Genomic DNA, 18,518 nt, shown 5'->3' with positions numbered 1-18,518 from the left:
GGGATTCCTGCTAATGGGATTTCTGAGTAAAGCTGAAATACCATTCCCTGCACCTCATTTGACATGTGCCTATCTGGAGGCAGCACGTCACTGCTCCACTCACCTGACAGCCCAACCATCAACACTGGAGTGGAAAAAACCTGCCCTCCCAGCTGACCAATCTGCATTCCAACACACAAAGCATTAAGCCAAGGATGGAGAAATCTACTTTAAAATGTGTTTTTAAATTTGCCTCAGCAATAGTTGTTATCGTTTTAGCTAATGCTGGATTAAAAGAAGTGGATACTCGATACACAAATTCTATATGCATCGTGGTTCCTTCTTGAAATATCTTAAATAATTGATGCAAAATTCAGATTTTAGTCACTCCTGGGTATAAGCAATGACTGCCTATGACTAAAGAAATTATGACTTTCTTAGGACCCAAATTTTCCCTTTTACACTCACTCCTCAGTGTTCATCTCCTTATTTTTGCAAAAAACTCATCCCTTTTCTCATTACACCCATTTCTTCTTTAACTCCTTTTTAAGAAAAGCACTTCAGGTTTTTCTTTCTGCTTCTTTCATGCCATTTCAAGGCTCACAAACATGATGGCAGAGATCATGCAAAATGAAGCTAACAAAAGACTCAAACGATTCAACATCAAGGCAAAAAGTGAACAAAGTGAGCAAAAAGTAAAAAGACAGGTAGCTTGAGCAGTTTGGGAAGGGAGGCAGGAGAGTTCAGTGTCTTCTAAAACAAGGAACAGACACCACTCATGAAATACAGCTCCAAATTAAAGGCAGCTTTGAAGATGATCCAGAATGGTCAGAGATTATCAAAGCAAGAATTCAGAAAAGAAAAAAAAAATAACCCTAAACAAAATGCACTTGGTGGACAGTGACATTAAACAAAGCAGAAGATTAAACACACTTCTAAAAAAAAAAAGGATGGAATTAATTTCATGAAGCCACAAATACAAAAAAGAAAGCAAGAAAACCTTAGAAAGGTTTTAATCAGATTAGCAAGGCTGCTGTCACGGCATTCAGAACGATTTTGTTGGCTGTACCACTTCTGAAGATCAAATCACCGAGTTAGACATGAAAATATTCAGCACTATTTCAATGTTTTGCTGTGTTTTAAAAAGCTCTGACTGCCACATCATTTCCAGCACATGGATTCCAAGGAAATATCTTGTCTGAGAAGTATGAGAGGCATTTAATTTTCCACGCAGGCTCTGGAGATGGGACAGCATGGCAAGGGGCCTGGGAGAAATGAGTGGACAGAAAAACAGGTCTGCTCCAGTGAATTTCACAGGAATCCTGACACTGATTCCCAAATTGGACTAAAATCAGAAAACCCTGGGATTTTTGCACTGCTCTGAGGTGGCAGAAAATGGAATTTCCTGGTCTCAAAGGGTGGTTACATCAATACCCTGTGCTTTGGTGCTTAATGGCTCTGTTTTGGACAGAGCACACATCAAGGTTCCCCACCTCAAAATCCTGCAGGGGTGAAGCAAAACCAGAGCTCTCCCAGCATGGGCTGTAGTTCAGTGCTATTAGACCCAGTTCTGCAATATTTTGACACAGCAAAACAATTGATTTTCCTCTTAATTAACAGGCACTCAGGTCTGCAAATCCCATTAGCCTTTCCTGGCATAGGAGGTAAAATTCAGGAAGATCCTGGGAATGAAACATTCACCCAATAACTCATCAACAGTTTCCAAAGAAAATGAAGGCAAACCTGAACTGTCTGCAGCCTGAAAGGAAGGGTTTGTTCATTTTATTTGAACTTGGATCCATTAAAAAATTGCAAATGAGTAACCCTTAGGCTCTGGCCAAGGAGATCAATCCCAAAGTCAGCTGCAACCACCACTGCAGATGTGAAAAACCTCAAAATCTATTACTTTACATTTTAAAAGAGGTCAGATTTTGTCTTGTGCATATATAAAGGATCCTAAACTTCCCTAAAGAGAATTGGGACTGACTCTCAGCAGGTTCTCAGTAATATTCTGGATCACACAGAAACCCAAATGTCCCATTCTACTCCATTAATAAGAACATGCTGCATAATCCATATGGCTCAAAAAGAAACAACCAGTTCAGATTCTTCTTATCCAGTATTCAAAAAAAAAGTTCTCAAAATTGTCTGGATTCCTTTCATTAAAGAACATTTTATAAGGTTTACATATTTTCTTCAATTTTGACATGCTTTTTTTATATTAAGGGGCTGATGATTGCTTTAAGAATACAGCTTGGTCTCTCCACTTGCTCAGAAAAGTCCTGAATGGTGCAACTTCCCAGCATTCTGGCTCTTCAAAATTAAAATGTAGGGCTGCTGTTCAACCCTCCCAGGGTCTGACCTTACTCCACTCCTAAAGCCTCCCCTTTTGTGCAAAAGTGTGTTTAGTTTTCCAGACTGTGTCACAGTCACAGGATTCCTGCAGACACTGAGCTGCTCACACCTGGATTTTACAGGAGTGCTTTGCAGTCCTGGCCTGCTGCTTTCATCCATCCCACCTTGCAACATTTCCAGGCAATAACCTGATATTCTGAACTGAAATATTGGATATTTTAGTAGCAAACCAGTCATAAAGCATTTAAAGACATTTCAGTGTCACTTAACAAGGAAATATTTAGTCAATCTACTACTATTACAGTAATGCTCAAATTGCCATCTGGAAGACCCAAATTCAAAAATCAGGCTCTGGATCCCAGGCTCAGCTCAGGGAGGCCGAGTTCATTGTAAAGAAGATGCAATTAAGTCTCCAGGGAAAGGCTTCTGCAGGCTGACATTGGCTGTGCAGCACGCAGCACACTCACTGGGCTGGATAAAAATAACATATTGAAATGGCAGCTGCTCAGCAAAGGAAGAGGATTTGAGCAGGGATAAAAATATACCTTAAAAGAAGGGGAGAAAATGGTAAAATGCCTACTCAAAGCATTAAAAGGTAATACTGAGTGCACTGAATCACTGTAAGATTCACCTCTTAACCTCACGCAGAAAATATTATTTATTTCATACAGCAAGACAACCTAAGAACATAATTATTACTGATCTAAACAAATCCAAAGCTAGCACAGCTTAATCACCTCAGACACGAAGAACACACTGTGAATGGATTTTGTTACATTTGGAAGAATTCCTGCTTTTGATTTTATCACAGAATTCCCAGCCTGCTGCTCTGAACATATCATTTAAAGATGGAAATGATGTCCCAGAGACAGCAGGATCCAAACTGTGGCTGATGTCTATTATCATGCCCACACTCTCAGTTGTTTTGATGGGATATTTTACACAGTACCTCTTTCTCTGGCAGTCCATGGCAATATGAAGGAGGTGCTGTTAGTGTCACACACTCAGCTCATGCTGAGGCAGGATTAAACCTCTCACAAGATAGCAGTGAGACCTATTAGATCATCTGAATTATTTCCATGCCGTTCTGAGCTTGCTCTCCACAGTATGTTTTATTACTGTCTTGCCCAGGCTATTTTTATAGTCTCAAACCCAGAAGCTTTTCCTTTCTGAGAGTATCCAACTTTAGTTCAAAGCACTGCTTGCACTGATTAACCCATTTAAAATGCAAACCGAAAAACTTCTTATGGAGCTGCTGATTTAAATGCAGGTGTTTGAAACAGCAAACAAGATTTGAGCTGACAGCCATAATTTGTCCTATTTAAAGATTTCTATATCCGAGGTTTAAATAAAGATGGGGCAAGAAAAGAAAAAACATGAGACAGGATCTGTGTTAGCAGATGGAAAATAAACACAAAGGGCTCGTGATCACCAGCCCCACTCCAGGCCTGATGGGGAATGTTTTGTCCCAGCAGTTTACAGTTTTTTTCCAGCTGTATCAGTTGGTTTAACTAAAGGTATTTCCTCTCCTTGCAGACCCCACCCTACTCAGGGATGATCTCTGCAGTGTTACCACGGCCCGGCGGATACTGGGTTGAATAAAGATCCATTCCTTAAATACACGACAGGAACTAAGTCAGTGAGTGCTGTGCCAGAGCAGCCAAATTCAGGCACTGCACACTTCACTGGAAGCAAAGTTCATGTTCTTGCTCAGGAGATCCTTGAAAAATGAGGCTTCACAACAAAGCATTTCGTGTAGAGTCACTTAAATGTCTCATCTGAGCTTTGAGGCTTTTTTCTGTACAGTTATATAACTGTTAACTGTGAAACAGTGTAATTCACAAGGAACCTAAGCAATTATTCCCAGCCCAGGACATGATTGATATCCCTGTGTTTCAATCAGTGTGAGACAAGGCACACAGAACTTCAGAGCAGCCACAGATGACTCTGCAGAGGGGATTAACACTCAGGCTAAAGCAGGAATTAATGCGTGTCAGAACTATTTGTATTCTTTGCTGACATACTTATTCCATCACTCTTAAAACATGCTAAGCACTCAAAAAGGAATAGTTCAACTGCAAAGAACCTTTTCAAAGCATTTAAACTAAACATCAAGCTACCTTCAGAAGTACTCTTGCTTAGCAGCTGACCATAAATACATATGAAGCTGTCTTTGTTAAATTCTGATTTAAAGGGAGATTTTATTTGTCCCATGGCCGTGTCACCCTGGGGCAGATTTCAGAGCTGTAACCTGGTTTGGGAGTGCCTGGCAGATGGATAGAAGGTTTTGGGGCAAATCCCAGGTGCTCAGTCAAGGAAGAGCACTTCATTCTTGGTTCTATATACAATGCTGGGGGCATGGGATGTTGCCAGACAGAAAATAAACCAAATAAAAGCTGTTAGTACTTGTTACTAATAAAAGCCTGGTCCCCACTGCATAAGGGGAGGAAGATATTTTGGGGTTTTAATTCATTTGGCATCACTTTTATCCACATCAAGCTCTCCCTGTCTTTTCAACAGGCAAGTATTTCATGGTGTTTCTCACCACACTGAATTTCTGCACAGCACTGGGGACGGGAAACTCGAGCTGCATTTCCAGACCACAGAGAAGGCAACAAACACAAGTTCTTGCCAGTTTATCAAAGGTTGGTCTTCTGAGCAAGAATCACTATTAAAACAAGTCAGATTTCATTACCACCACAAGCCTTGATATCAAAAGGAATTTACTTGCAGAAACCACAAGAGCAGGTTTGTTTTTTTTTTAGTGGTCTCATGACTGGTAACAAAAGTGAGTGGTTAGATAAGAAGCGTGTGTGAGAATTTGACTACTCCACTCATACAAGTAACCACTGAACTGAAATGGATTACTCATCCTACAGGACATGAAACTACAGCTCTGAGTTTGTGACCATAAGCAGTTTCTATTCAGACAAAATTATGTGCAGACAATATTTTGAATACTTTGTAAGCTGAGGTATTTCCAAAGCAAGATTACCTTTGCCAAAAAAACAAAAGGAAGAAAAAGAGATAAATCCCAAATACAAGTCACTTCAACCTCTCTTTTCCTTTCCCAACGGTTCCAAAAAGGTAAAAAAAGACAAAATACTCTGTTTTTCTCAAAAGGACATGGATAAACCTCATTCCTTCCCAAGACAGAAAAAACTATGACTTCATTAAGAAAACCCTATTAAGCAAAAAGTTACTTCTTGCTGAGCTGCACAAGATTCCTGAAGTTGTTCCAAACCCCTGGCAAGTGACACAACAGGTCAGCCTGTGTTTGTGTTCTGCTCTGGACAAGGACAGACACCCTCAAGTGCTCCTGTGCTGTAACAGCTTCACTCACACAACTGAAAAAAACCATCAGGTGCACAAGGGAAATTCGCTTTTCCTATTCAAAACTGGAGTCTTTTATTTTCAATAAGCCCCTCTCCCCAATTATTTACTGCAGGAAATAATCTCTGTCTAAATTTACCTTTCAGTGAATCATTTTCAGCCCTCATTATGTCAATTAAGGAGTTCTCCAGTGAGTGCATGTCAAAAGTCCTCGTGCGATCCTGCAAGCAAACACAAACAGAGCCACTGTTAAACACCAGCACCTCAAACACAAAAACTTCAATTTTCTTCTGCATAACCACAGCAGAATTAAGCAAAACCTACATACTGCCAAAGGATAGAAGAGTATTAAAAATTTCCTCTGATAATGGAATATTAAAAATTATTATTACATATGATCTGTAATAACCTAATCATAACCACTGAAGTCTAACACCAACTATTTCTCCTTCCTATAAACCAAAGCCATTATTTAACACATGCACAGGTCAGACCTTCTCAACCAAACAAGAAATTCCATACCATACAAATCTGATGTTAGAGGAGCAAAGCACAAAGTAAAATACCCTGGCAGTGCTTTAATTTAATTGGCAAATTCAGAAGAACTGAAATTTCTTATAATCTCTCAAAACTTTACAGTGTCATAAAAGATCCCAAAACGAGTAAAAATCATTCCAATTCCCAATATTATTCAGACATCCCTGCTTTCTGTGTATTTGTACATTACAACTTGGATAGAATTTTATACAATTACATTAATCCAGCCTGATTTTAATTCTTTTTCTGTCCAAGAAGCTCTCTACCATCAGCACTAAAGATTTTATTTCATTCCTGTTCTAAGGAATCCCCTCTGAACTGAGCTCAAGCAGTGGAAAGTCTCTGTTCAAACAAGAGAAACGTGAGCAATTTAGGACATTTTTGCTCTTGACTCCTTCTCCACAACTCTTGTTATTCCAGCACTGAGTGTGTTTTTTGTCCCTAACACTGGCTGTGAAGCTGAAATTTCTCCAAAGCACACAGATCCAGCTTGGAATATTTTTAAAGGCAGTGGTGAGTTATAAAGTGCTTTATTTCAGTGATTGTGTGTTGCAAGGGCCATTCCTGATTTCACTGATCTCTCATACTGCACTTCAAATACCTCAGACTATTCCAAGAGCAGGAACTCACCAGCTCCTGATCCATTTCCAAGTTGTAAATTACATTCTGATCACTAAAAAATACCATTTTTCAATCGAATTTCCTGGTATTTTTCCTCTCTTCAGAACAGTTTATTACTGAGACAGAACAGGCCACGTATTCCAACCCGGATGTGCTGTGTCTCAAATAGCATTAAAAAGGCCAGAGTTTGGAACCAGTTCCTTTATTAAGTCTAGCAAATATCAAATTTGCTATAAAAAGCACAGCACTGCCCTGTCTCCCTACAGGATTGATTTCCTTAGTCATTTCTACTACAAGATAATTGAGGCACCTTAGAGAAAATATCAGGAGCATTTAAATTCTTAAAAAAATTGTGCTCTTCTTTCACATATTTCCTAGAGTTTCCTTCTTTTCCTAGCAGATTTAATTTATAGGTTTGGTTTAAACACTGCTACATCTTACCTGTTTCAAACTCTAGTTACATTAGAATCCCTTAGCAGGAGTGAGTACAAGCCCTCAGGTTTTGGATCCATCAGGATCCAACAGTTGAATAATTCAGGAATGGATATTAAAAGGCAACTTCTGCATTTCCAGTCTTCACAAAATGACCAAAATAGCCTAAAACACAGGTGGGAGCATTTGCTGGAAACCTGATGTCCCTCAGCAGCTTCTCCTTCCTGAATTCTTGTGTTAACCTCAAGCCCACCCCATGAACAGCTACAAAACTCTTATTTCACAAAGTGCAGATCCTCAGTAATTCCAAATCTTTGTGGAATTGTGGCACTTCACATTTCAGTTGTATGAGAGACACAAAGGAAGTGACCCAGGCCAAGCAATTCCCAGTTTATTGTGCTGAGCACCTGTGCCTGAAGCAACTCTTTTCTCTCTAAAATATCTGTGTTATGTTGGCTCGAGCTGTAGGAACAAAGGCTTTGCTGCAATGCTAATTTTTAATATTGAGAACAGAGAATTTAAACATTTGAAGGGAAAAAAGTGAATTGAAGTGGTTGGCTTTTAGGGAAGTGCATTCTCCAATGGAAGCTTTTGGTGCTGAGGAATTTATTTTCCTTTTCAAGTGAACCACAAGCTTTTTCAGGGTGATGTCCATAAACTGCAGATCCCACTGCAAACTCTTTAAAACACAACCCTGCACAATGACACAAAAGATTATGGTGATATTCCCACCTCCAGCTATCAGCAGTCCCATAAAAAGGAGGAATACCTAAAACTTGGGATATGTAAGGAAGACTCTGTACATCTACCCTGTGAAAAGATGTCAGGCCTAAATAAAGACCAGCCAAGATGCCAAGCTGGGTCACAGGTTTGCACAGTGCTTATTATTAAAAAGAAAATTGCATTAGTTAAGTTGAGTATTTGCCCTGACAGAACTAGAGAAAGTCACCACTGGTAGTTTTGAGAATTTTTTATACAAATTAAAGTAATTTTTATAGTGAAACTCCTTTGAAAACAGCAAGACAGATTTCATCAGTCTTATTTGCCAAGACATTTTACCAGAACCAGATCTGAAATATATCCATTTATTATGCACCTAAAGAAAAAATAAAGGCTGATGAAGGTCAGTGGGAATGGCCAAATCCCTGAGGAAATGCATAACTCTGCATTTCACCACAGAACATCAAAAATAGCTCCAGTAATCAAGATATTGATCACAAATCAGTAACTAAATGTGGGGTTTTCTCAGATACATATTACTTAAGCACATAAACCACACTGAACTTAGGAAAAAAATGTTTTCTTTAAAAGATTTAATGTAGAGAGAGTTAATAACAATATGATGATGGTTTTAATGAAGCAATTCACAAAGTTACAGTGCTTTGGAGCTGGATTGCTACTGTACACTTATTTATTTATAAAGAAAATATACAGGGGTAATGATTACCCTGGACTAAAGCAGAGTATGTACAATTCAGTAACAAAATGTGGCAACCATAGCCTGATATTATTTAGTGTGTTCCAAAAGAACTTGGCTTTACACAAGTTTGTTTAGGGAATCTAAAATGTTGCTTTATCAGAGGGCTCAAGGGCTACACGCTTTTATCCTTGGGAAACAGAACTGAAGCAGAAAAACATCAGGTAAACACAAGGACACAATAAAAAAATGAAAAAAAGAAAACCCAAACAAACAAGACACAAACCAAATTAAACAAACTAAAGCCACAAAAGAACAAAAAAGAAAGAATTAAACCTGCAGTCTTAGCACATGAGTGTGTTTAAAATTTCAGCCAACGTTTCAGAAGATATTCATTAAACACAATTTGGAATAAGCAGTGATGTTTTTGCACAATGTACAAGAGGTGACAGCCTGCAGATCTGGTGAAAAATGAGTTATTGAGTCTGGAAATGTCCTACAATAACCAACCAACCACTTCAGGACTCTACCCTGGCCATCTCTGCCTACAAAATAATTAAATTCTAATCCCTGTTCCAACTTTATTTTTCAAAGTCCAAAGACATTTCATGCCCAAAAGAAAGTCACTTGATACTTAACAAGTATGATACACACTGGGTCATCTTCCCATGCAAAAGAAATTCCACATGAATCTTTCCTGCACAGGAAGATCATACTTTGAATTGAAAAATCCCATACATTAATTCTCCTGCATATCAGAAAAATGCACATTTAATTTAACTATTAATTCATTATAGATTCATTATATTTAATCTGCACCCACAGCATCACCTGAATAATTAAGATGCCAGAACCTGAAGCACTTCCCAGGATGGGCCTCCCAGTAAATCCCAATTTGTTAAATCCTAAATTGCACAAAAAAATCAAGGTACGAACACTTGCTGGTAATTAAGACTGGGTCTGGTCTCTTAAGATTGATCTGAAGTCCAAGGCATCAATAATAATGCAAAAGATGTCATTGCATTAAGCAATTTATTGATCAGCATTTATGGAGTAGGTGTAGTTGTAAAATTGGGGCTTGTTTTAGACATTGAAATCTTTGTCAAACCAGAACATTTGTGCAAATCAAAAACCTCTCAGCTACATTTGTACCTTAATTACAGCAGGAGAAGCCTGAAACTTTCTGAAACCCTGTTCCCATTTCCCACAGTTCCAATGCCACGTGTCTCAGGCACATGAGAGGCAGTATCACCATATTTATCATCATAAATACAAGTTCCACACTTCTCTTTCAACTGCAACACAAATTTGGACTGGATTATGCTTCTGGGGAAGCTTCTCCTCCTTCCCAGCACCCTGCAAATGCTCTACACCAGCTCCCAGTCCAGTATCCAGTGAATTAAAGGCTTTGAATAAACAGGTTTTTCCTGAAAGGATGTTGCTGTATTCTGCCCAGATCATCTTTTATAGCTTCACCAGGGAACAATAAGAAAGAGCTGGAAAAGCAAAGTGGCACAAAACACAAAGTTTAGTCCAACTTGAACTTTATAAGCATTAGAAATGACAAACCTTTACTGGAAATGTTTGTAACATGTGTGATTCTATTTCAGCTGCATATTAAGTTCACCATGTATCTTCCAGAATGATTTTCAGTATCTTCCAGAAATGATTTTCCACGATATCATGTATTCTCACTCTTTGCTGGGCTGCTAAGTATACAACTTCCAATGCAAAATGCTTAATAAGAGTACTCCTTTTAATCTTAGGAAAAAGACAAACATAACTCAAATAGCTTCTTAACAAAAGCTCTCTTTAAACAGAAACCCTGAGGTCAAAAACACACAGGAGGGCCAAAGCCCAAGTATTAACGTCAGTAGTAAGTTTAGAAAACAAGAACAGTGTTAACTTCCACAGCACTTAACTTGTGCATGTCATACCACATTAGAGTGCTGCTAATCCCACAGATCAGTAGCTGTGGGGAACAGCACACAAAACACTAATTACTGCACAGCTGATGGAGTTACAGAAAAATGGGGGAACAGGTTTAAAAACCCAACTTCAAGGATTTGCTCTCTTTTCAAAAGACACCTTGGAATTATTGGGAATAATTGCTGTTGCTAGAATAAAAAATTAAATTCTGCAAAATAAATAAGCTCTTTTTTGTGCAGCCAGCCATCGTGAGTTATGAAAAGGTTCCTCAAACCCAAATATTAAAACAAGAGGAACAGTAAAGAAATTTATTTGCAAGATCCCTTCGAGAGGAAAGTTTGGCAAATGCATTCAAGAGGCTATTTTTTTAATTCCAGTTCCCTGTGAATTTGTTTAATGCACTTATTAAATCAGGCCATTTCTATGGGCAAACAAATGCTGACGTAGAGGTCGGAATTCAAACACGTTTTGTAATCACGAATGTGTTTTCTCAAACATTCCATATCTGCCTGGGGGAAGAGCAAGGCTCCCTGGCACAGGCCCTGGCTGGATTTGGAAGGGGTTATATACCTGGAAACCAGCCACTGGGGAAGAAAGGAAAAAACATTTTGAACAAGTGGATACAATGAACTGCTCTCATGTACAAAATTCTTTGAAATGGGCAGTTATTTTCGAGCCTGATTCCGGGAAGAAACACAAATTCTTTTAAAGCATTTTTACAGAAAGCTGAGCACTATTGCTTCACTTGCTTGTGCCTTCAGAGAGCCATTTAAAAAACATCATCACGCACGGAAGATGAGATCTGGAAAGCTGGAAATGCCTATCAAAGCAAGATTTATGCATTGCATAACAGGCAGGATGTTCCACTCATGAGGAAGTGCAAGTACACAGCCAAAGGAAAGCCAAAACAATCTTGAAGGCAGCGCGGCCGTGAAATGCAATTACTGAGCACCGAGTTTGTCAGTGCTGCTGGGAGAGAAGGACAAGGAATTACTCTTAAAAATCACTAACTTGGTAAGGTGCCACAGTCACAGTCAAAGCATTTTCATATATTAATTCTCAGAAAAGGCTCTGTGAGCCAAAAGACTCTGTTTTTTGCTTTTTAATTTTAATTCAGGAACCATTTTTTCATTTGGAGACCATTTCCTTTTCAAACGAACACACAAAGAACAATGGCTTTTCTCTTTTCAAAAGATCTTTGAAGGGGGGAGCCTGCCCAGTGGCTAAAGCACAACATCAAAACTTAATTTCATTAACAGATCTGGTTAAGTCTTCTCTGACCTTGATGCCAGTTCCATCCCTGCAAGAGGTTCCTACGGACGTTGTCATTTGGGAATTGCAGGAGACAGGATTCCAAATGGAAAACACTTAGAGCAGAGAGCACAGGCTTTGCACACAGCTCTCAGTGCCAAGGCAAGGCATCATCAAATTGCAAGGTTATCAAACTGATCACCACAGTATTTTCCTTTCATCTGCACCATTTGGAGCACCCATTTCATCCCATGGGCAGGGATGTTGGAAGGGAGCACGTCAGTGGCTTATAGGGAAATTATGCAACGCCATCCTCTCCAAAAAGGAAAAGAGCTCTTAACTCCTGGTCACCCCAAGATTTCCATCAAAACACAGACAGAATCATGTGTGTCACCAAGCTCTGGAATAGACACGACCTTTGAGGAAAAGAAAAAAGAAAGTGATCCCCCAATATTTGCAATTGCTGGTTTACATTTTGCCTTCTAAAGAAACTCATTTTCACTAGATTGCAGCACCGCTTGTTAATGATTTAAGCAGCAAAACATAAATATTAAATGAAAGGGATTGTTGTATCAAATTACTCCATTATGTTGCTGCAGCAAAGACAGCTTTCAATTATTTCCTAAACAGGAATCTAAGAAGATTCCAGTAACAAAATAGCCTTGTCCAGTACATGATTGCATCAGCAAGGATACTTCAGGGGCAGAGAGAGATGCATCTATATATATATATGTGTATATATATGTAATATTATATATGTAATAAGCAAAATTCTGCTTTGAGTCAGAAATAGAATCAGCATAATCAAGAAAAAAATAAAACTACATCAAAGGTCAAATTTTACATCATTTGTTTCCAGTGATTCAAAAATTCACTGTGCTTTCAGGGCTCAGCTGAAGTGACCAAAGGAGCTAAAGATTTTATACAAAAGAAAAAAAAGTTGCAATAAGCGGTTGTCCAAGATGGCTTCAAAATTAATCAGCATCTTTCTAGGGCTGCAGTGCTGAAGTCCTGCTCTGCTGCCCTGCCCTTTTCCTCACAGAAGTGATAGTAGCAGACTGGAAAGCACTTCACTCCACACTTTCCTTTTCTTGGCATGAAGGAGTGTCAGACTTGGTCTTGACATGTACAGCCTCATCAGAGTGTTTATGTAAACAGACACCAACATGCTACACCGAAATGATCTCTTTACCATGATCAAACTACGTGTGTCTGCTATTCTGTGGCTGGAACACCATCCAGAAGTCAAGGTTGACTTTGCCAGTTTCCTGAAATTTCCTTGATGCCAATCCAAGCACATTGCTCTGCCTGTGTATATATTTGGGGCTTACACACAGCAGCAAGGACACCCTTGATCTCATTCTGTCACTCTCAACATCAGCTACGTGTCAGGGTACAGAGTGAATCAAACCGTGAGCCAAGGCTCGCTGCAGTGAGGCTGAAAAAAGACCAGCTCCAGCTGGGTCCCTTTTTTTAATGGTTCCACTGGATAAATTGGGTATGCTGGACACAGCTTCATTATATTCATTACAAATCCTGACATTAAAATCAATTATTACTCTGCATTCTAAATTTGGAAGGGCTCTACCTGATACTGAACCAGTCAGTAGCACTGCAGTGGAAAAGAAGGGCTCTGAAGGAAAGTTATCGCCAGCAGCTGCTGTGCTGTCAGCAGGGCCTGCACACCACCAAAAACCTGCAGTTTGCAAAGAACCCAACTATCCCCAAACCCACAAAGTCACCGTTAATTGTATTTCTGTCTCTTTACATCATGAGACACATTGCACAGTTTGTATCTTTGAAATTGTATTTAAGTAGGTCACCCCGGTTCTTGCAGCATGGCAAGAAATACTGCAATCACGTTGAGAATTTTACTTTTGCCCTCATTTGAAGAGCTTGAAAAACAACCCTGGAAATGTAAAAGAACTCTTGGGTCTTTTAATTCACCCTAAAGGAGTTTACAAAAGGCGCACACACACATAAAAGCTGGGTTTAACTGGTGGTCAGATGAAAAGAAGGGGACTTCTGATTTAATTCCTACTGCAAATTAGGTTCAACATTATACAGTTCTTTTCAAATTCATAACAAGTCAGCCCAGAAGGAGAGGCTGAGCTGCCAGACAACCTGCCTCCTGCCAGGAGAAGGCCACAGCAAAATACAGGAGACCACCAACTGATCTCATCCACATCTATTTTTAGTGCTGATTTAATGGCCTGTAACCAAAAGTTGCTGCCATTCCTGAGGAGAACAAACTGCACCGATTACCATTATTTGTAAAAAGCAAAGTTTCCCCCCAAAATGCTACAAAAATTATGTTGCACTGCAAGCCCATGTGATACTGTAAAACCAAACACAATGATTCTATACTTTTTTTTTCTCAGATGTGGTACATTGCTGCATACTTTAAAAGGCCTCAGATCTCTCATACTCCACCAGGCACTTTTTTTTTTTTCCTTTTTCTTCTTTGTTGAAATACTTGTCAGTGAATTTCTTCATTGGCTATTTCTGTCTGTGTGTATTAAGCTGAAGCAAAGTGGCCAATACAGATGGCTGGTGGGCAATAGATATTTATGACCATCACTGTTAAAAAAAACCCCATGAATCACAGCTTGGAGGATCATTCCCATTATGACATTTTGAGTTAGCCATATGGTTTTTTTCAGTTGCAAGCACAGAAATCCCACAACCAGGGCTATTTTAATGCTCTTTGGGGAGGGTTGGGTTTTTTTTTTCTTACGGATACAACAGAGTGCGCTCACCTGAAAAGGAAAAATGTTGTCAGCTCTGTTCAAGCTGTCATCCATCCAGGATTTGGGAGCGAAGGCCGAGCTGGGTCGTGCATACTTCTGCAGCTGGATATGATTACTTGCAAAATTCTTCTTTAAGGGCGAGATGGAGTTCAAGGGGGTGATGCCTCCGTTCAGTCCCCGGCGGTGGTCTCGGCCCTGGGACCCTCCCCAGCCGCCGTATCCGCCGCCGCCGGGGCTCCAGGAGGACGGGGTGGGCGATGGGCTTTGGTAGCTGCTCCACGGAGAAGGTGGCTTGTTAAGATTATTGGCCAAATGAGGCAACTGATTAAAAGCAGCATTTCTGTGTGTGAATGGAGGTGGGTGAGGACTTGCAGGAGACCTCCTCTGTTGCTGATGCTGATTGTGATGATGCTGGAAATGGGGGTGATGAGGATGGTGCTGAGAGAGGGGTCCGATCTGGGGGGAAAAGCTACCACCAAAGCCAGGGCTGACGTGATGTGGAAAATTCTGAAACAGCAGAGCACCATTATTAGCTGAGGCAGTAGGGACCCCTCCCTGGTGGAAAAAACTTGCATCTTCATTGATTATTGTAGAAGAAGAAGGAGCAATAGCTGCAGACCAGTTACTAAAACCAGTCAGAGAAGATGCGGTGGATGTCAAGGGCTGTGTCGAAGTACCGAGCCCCGAAGCCTCCTGGTAATCAAATCCTGTTAAAACCGGCGATTCTATTCTTATTTTCTCCTTTCCATTGCCGTTCTCTGAAGAATTATCGGCCTGGTTTTCTTCAGTTTTAGCTTTCTCGGGTTCGGAGAGCATGCCTGCTTCCTGACTTTGACCAGGGGAAAGCTGCTGTTTTTCTAGGGACTCTTGCTTTTCCTGTTGCTGAGTTTTAGATTTTTCTGACCCCAGAATCTCATCCTGAATATTATGGGCAGCTGGAGCAGGAAAGAGCCAAGCTGACCCAGCACTACTGCCATTGGCAGCTGTGTTATTATTTATAAAAGCAGCGGGGCTGGGGGTTGCATTTTGATGATGGTGTGGAGGCTGCAGATGTGGATGAAATCTGACTGGAAAAGCTGACTTATTTCCAGTGTTGTTTTGCACTAACACTCCGAACCCGTAATCCCCCATTTATTATATTTAGGGTTTGAATTCTCCCTGTAGGAACAAGTTGATGTTTAGTGTTTAGCTTGTCCTCTTGTGAGGCAAGATTAGCAAGTATTCTGGTTTTTGCTAGATATTCCAGTGTCTCCCTCCACGCTATTTATTTCAGATTTGGATAAAGATGTTTTGCTTTTTTTTTTTTTTTTTGCAAAAGATAGATCTCTTCAACTATTTCAATGTGTCAATTTGTGTCCGTTTCCTTCCTTTGGCCAGGAGGAAGGGAAAAATAAATCTTTGGTTCACAAAATAAGAGGTTTCCTTTTTCTAAAGGAAATGCACAGCAATGAGAGAATAAGCTTCTGGGAAATAAGGATAAAGAGATTCTAACTATCCTGTTTTTTTCCTCCTCAGCAGCCTTGACTCGCCCATAAATGAGTTAAGAGGGGAGGAAAAAAAAAAATACAACGACGTCTGGTCCCTCAACCCCTTGGCAGCAAAAAATAGATTTAAATCTGGAATAATTTAATACATCTCTATAATCTAATATATATTTGTGTCCTGTTCAAAAAGAGTCTTTGCTGTGGACAAGGGAAAAATTTACCTCAGGATCTCAGCATTCAGAAGGGTGAAACGGGGGAGTGAGTTGCAGAAGAGGCTTTATCCCGTGCTGCTGGGTTTAACCTATTATATTTAGCAATAATATACACCGTGTGTGTGCGTGTGTGGTTGTTTAAAGGGGTAAGATCTTATCTCAGGAAATCAGTATTCTCTGTGTGTTGGGTGGGGAGTGAGTTGTGCAGGAGAAGGGTGGATTCTTGATGCTGCTCCTTCTGGGCTGGGTTTCTGAGCTCACCAGACTCGCTTCTTATTTATGATCCAGTATTTGCGTGTCCTTCATATGAGTCCTGGCTGTCCGAGGAGGAAGGTTTTCATCTCAGAAATCAGCGTTCACCGTTCGGGAAAGGGAAGGGAGGGGACAGCGAGTTGTGCAGGAGGAAGGGGAAGGAGGTTTTTTCTCGCTCTCTGCTGCCGGGAGGGTGTTTTGTGGTGCGGGGCTCGCCTCCTTCCCCGGGAATCGCGGCTCCCGCAGCCCAGCGAGCCCCCGGAACGCGCTCCCTCCTCAGGCACTCGGCATCCAGCGGGGCCGGGCTGTGGGTGCCCCGCACGTCCCCCGCCCTCGCTCGAGCCGGGCAAGGCAGGAGGGGTTTTACCTCAGCAGCGCAGCAGCCTCCGGCAGGGAGGGGAAGGCGCGGCCGGCCGGGCTCCTCTCTCCCCCATGGAAGGTGTTTAAGCGGCTCTCCCGGGTCGCCCGGCGGGGTCGGGGCAGGCTCTGGCTCGGGGCGCAGCGCTCGGGGCTCCGGCGGCGGCTCGGGGCGCTCCCTGCCCTGCGGCGGCTCGGCTGGGCTGCGGCCGGGCCGTGCCCCTCATGTACCGGCCGCACCGGGGGGGTCTCCGCGGGCTCGATGCTGCGGGGAGCTGGAAGGACGAGGCGATCGACAGCTCTCGGTAGCCGGCGACGTGTCCCCGGCGCGCAGCCCCCGCTGCCGCCGCCTCGTTTTGCGTCTTTTTCCGTGTGTTTTTTCTGCCGCCTTCCCCGCCCCCCCCCCCCCGGCGGCCGCCGCAGCCGGTACCTCGCTGGTCCCCGCGCGGCCGCTGCCCAGCCCGTGCCGCCCGGACCGAGCGGCCGCACCAAATGACAACCAGCTGGCGGGGGCCGCGCGGCGCTTCCGGGGCGGCGGCGGCCGCGCCCCCGGCCCGCCCCCGGCACCGGCTCCGGCTCCGCCCGGCGCCGCGCCGCCATCTTTGGTGCGGGCAGGGACTCCCGGCCGGGGCGGCCACCTCGGGGCTGGGCGCGCACCGCCCGCGGCGCCGCCGCCATCTTAGGTGTGGGCGGGAGGTCAGGCGGATGCCGGCGGCGCCGCCATCTTGGAGTGAGGAGCGCGGCGCCCGCCATGTTTGTGCAGGGCAGGGCGTCACCTGTCACTGTCAGTGCCCGGTGTCACAGCCAGCCGCCGCGCTCGGCAGCGACATTAAACAGCTTCTCATTCCACCCCTGCCATGGCAGGGACACCTTCCGCTAGCCCAGGTTGCACCAAGCCCCGTCCAGCCTGGCCTTGGACACCACCAGGGATGGGGCCTCCCCACCCTCACAGGGCAACCTGTGCCGGGGCCTCCCCACCCTCACAGCAAAAAAATTCATCCATACATGCAACCTAAGTAGTCCAAGGGCAAGCATCAAACAGTCTGGCTACCGCAGATCTGGTTTATACACGACTTCATTTTGGGGATGGATGCTGTATTTTGCACACCAACAGATTACAACACGCAAATGAAAATAAAGTTTGAAAATTAATACCAAAATATAGTGACATTAAAAAAACTATACGTGGGTACACCATTAGAAAAATTAAGTTTAAAAGGAAAGATACAGAGACCTTTCCTCAAAAGTTTTCTCTTAGTAGAGGGCTGTCCTTGACTTGCTCCAAGACTCCTCAGACACATGATTTGATTTGGATGATACTTTTACCAAACCAAGTATTTCCCAACAATTTCATTAAATAAACTTTCTTCTTTGCAGTCACAGGCACCTTGTTTCTATGTGTGAAAACTGCCTTGTTTACATATGGTGAAAACATCATTGTGAAAATGTAATTACTGGGTTATAATTTCTCTTTCTGTTTACCGTTTGCAACTTCTGTGAGCCTGTTTGATACTGAGCATTATTTTACTTTGTATTTTTCTAGTCATAATGTTGTTGTCACGATCATACGGTTGAGGGTTAACAGGCACTTCTGTCCGGACGCCACAGA

At 42.1% G+C, this 18,518-nt stretch overlaps 1 protein-coding gene and 1 long non-coding RNA gene across 3 annotated transcripts in view; both read right to left on the bottom strand.

The window, feature by feature from the left end:
* The window catches only part of CPEB4 (cytoplasmic polyadenylation element binding protein 4), a 37,336-nt gene extending 19,960 nt beyond the window's left edge, over positions 1 to 17,376 (bottom strand). The window contains exons 1-2 of one of the 2 annotated variants that reach the window (XM_015641708.3): positions 14,614 to 17,376; positions 5,807 to 5,888 (exon numbers count right to left, since the gene is read on the bottom strand). In XM_015641708.3, the coding sequence (XP_015497194.1) occupies positions 5,807 to 5,888; positions 14,614 to 15,735 (1,204 nt within the window). In that variant the 5' untranslated portion in view covers positions 15,736 to 17,376. The remainder of the gene's footprint in view (positions 1 to 5,806; positions 5,889 to 14,613) is intronic. The other variant, XM_015641709.1, reaches the window with a different exon arrangement.
* LOC107210659 lies at positions 8,329 to 14,607 on the bottom strand. The gene is made up of 2 exons (XR_001523975.3): positions 11,885 to 14,607; positions 8,329 to 10,170 (listed from the first exon to the last, which is right to left on the bottom strand). It is a non-coding gene; the product is annotated as an uncharacterized LOC107210659 (long non-coding RNA).
* Positions 17,377 to 18,518: the final 1,142 nt, after the last annotated feature.

Source organism: Parus major, chromosome 13 (assembly GCF_001522545.3).
Source record: "Parus major isolate Abel chromosome 13, Parus_major1.1, whole genome shotgun sequence".
Classification (NCBI taxonomy): domain Eukaryota; kingdom Metazoa; phylum Chordata; class Aves; order Passeriformes; family Paridae; genus Parus; species Parus major.
The sequence above is the reverse complement of the archived record's forward strand: the minus strand, read 5'-3'. Positions and strand labels throughout refer to the sequence as shown.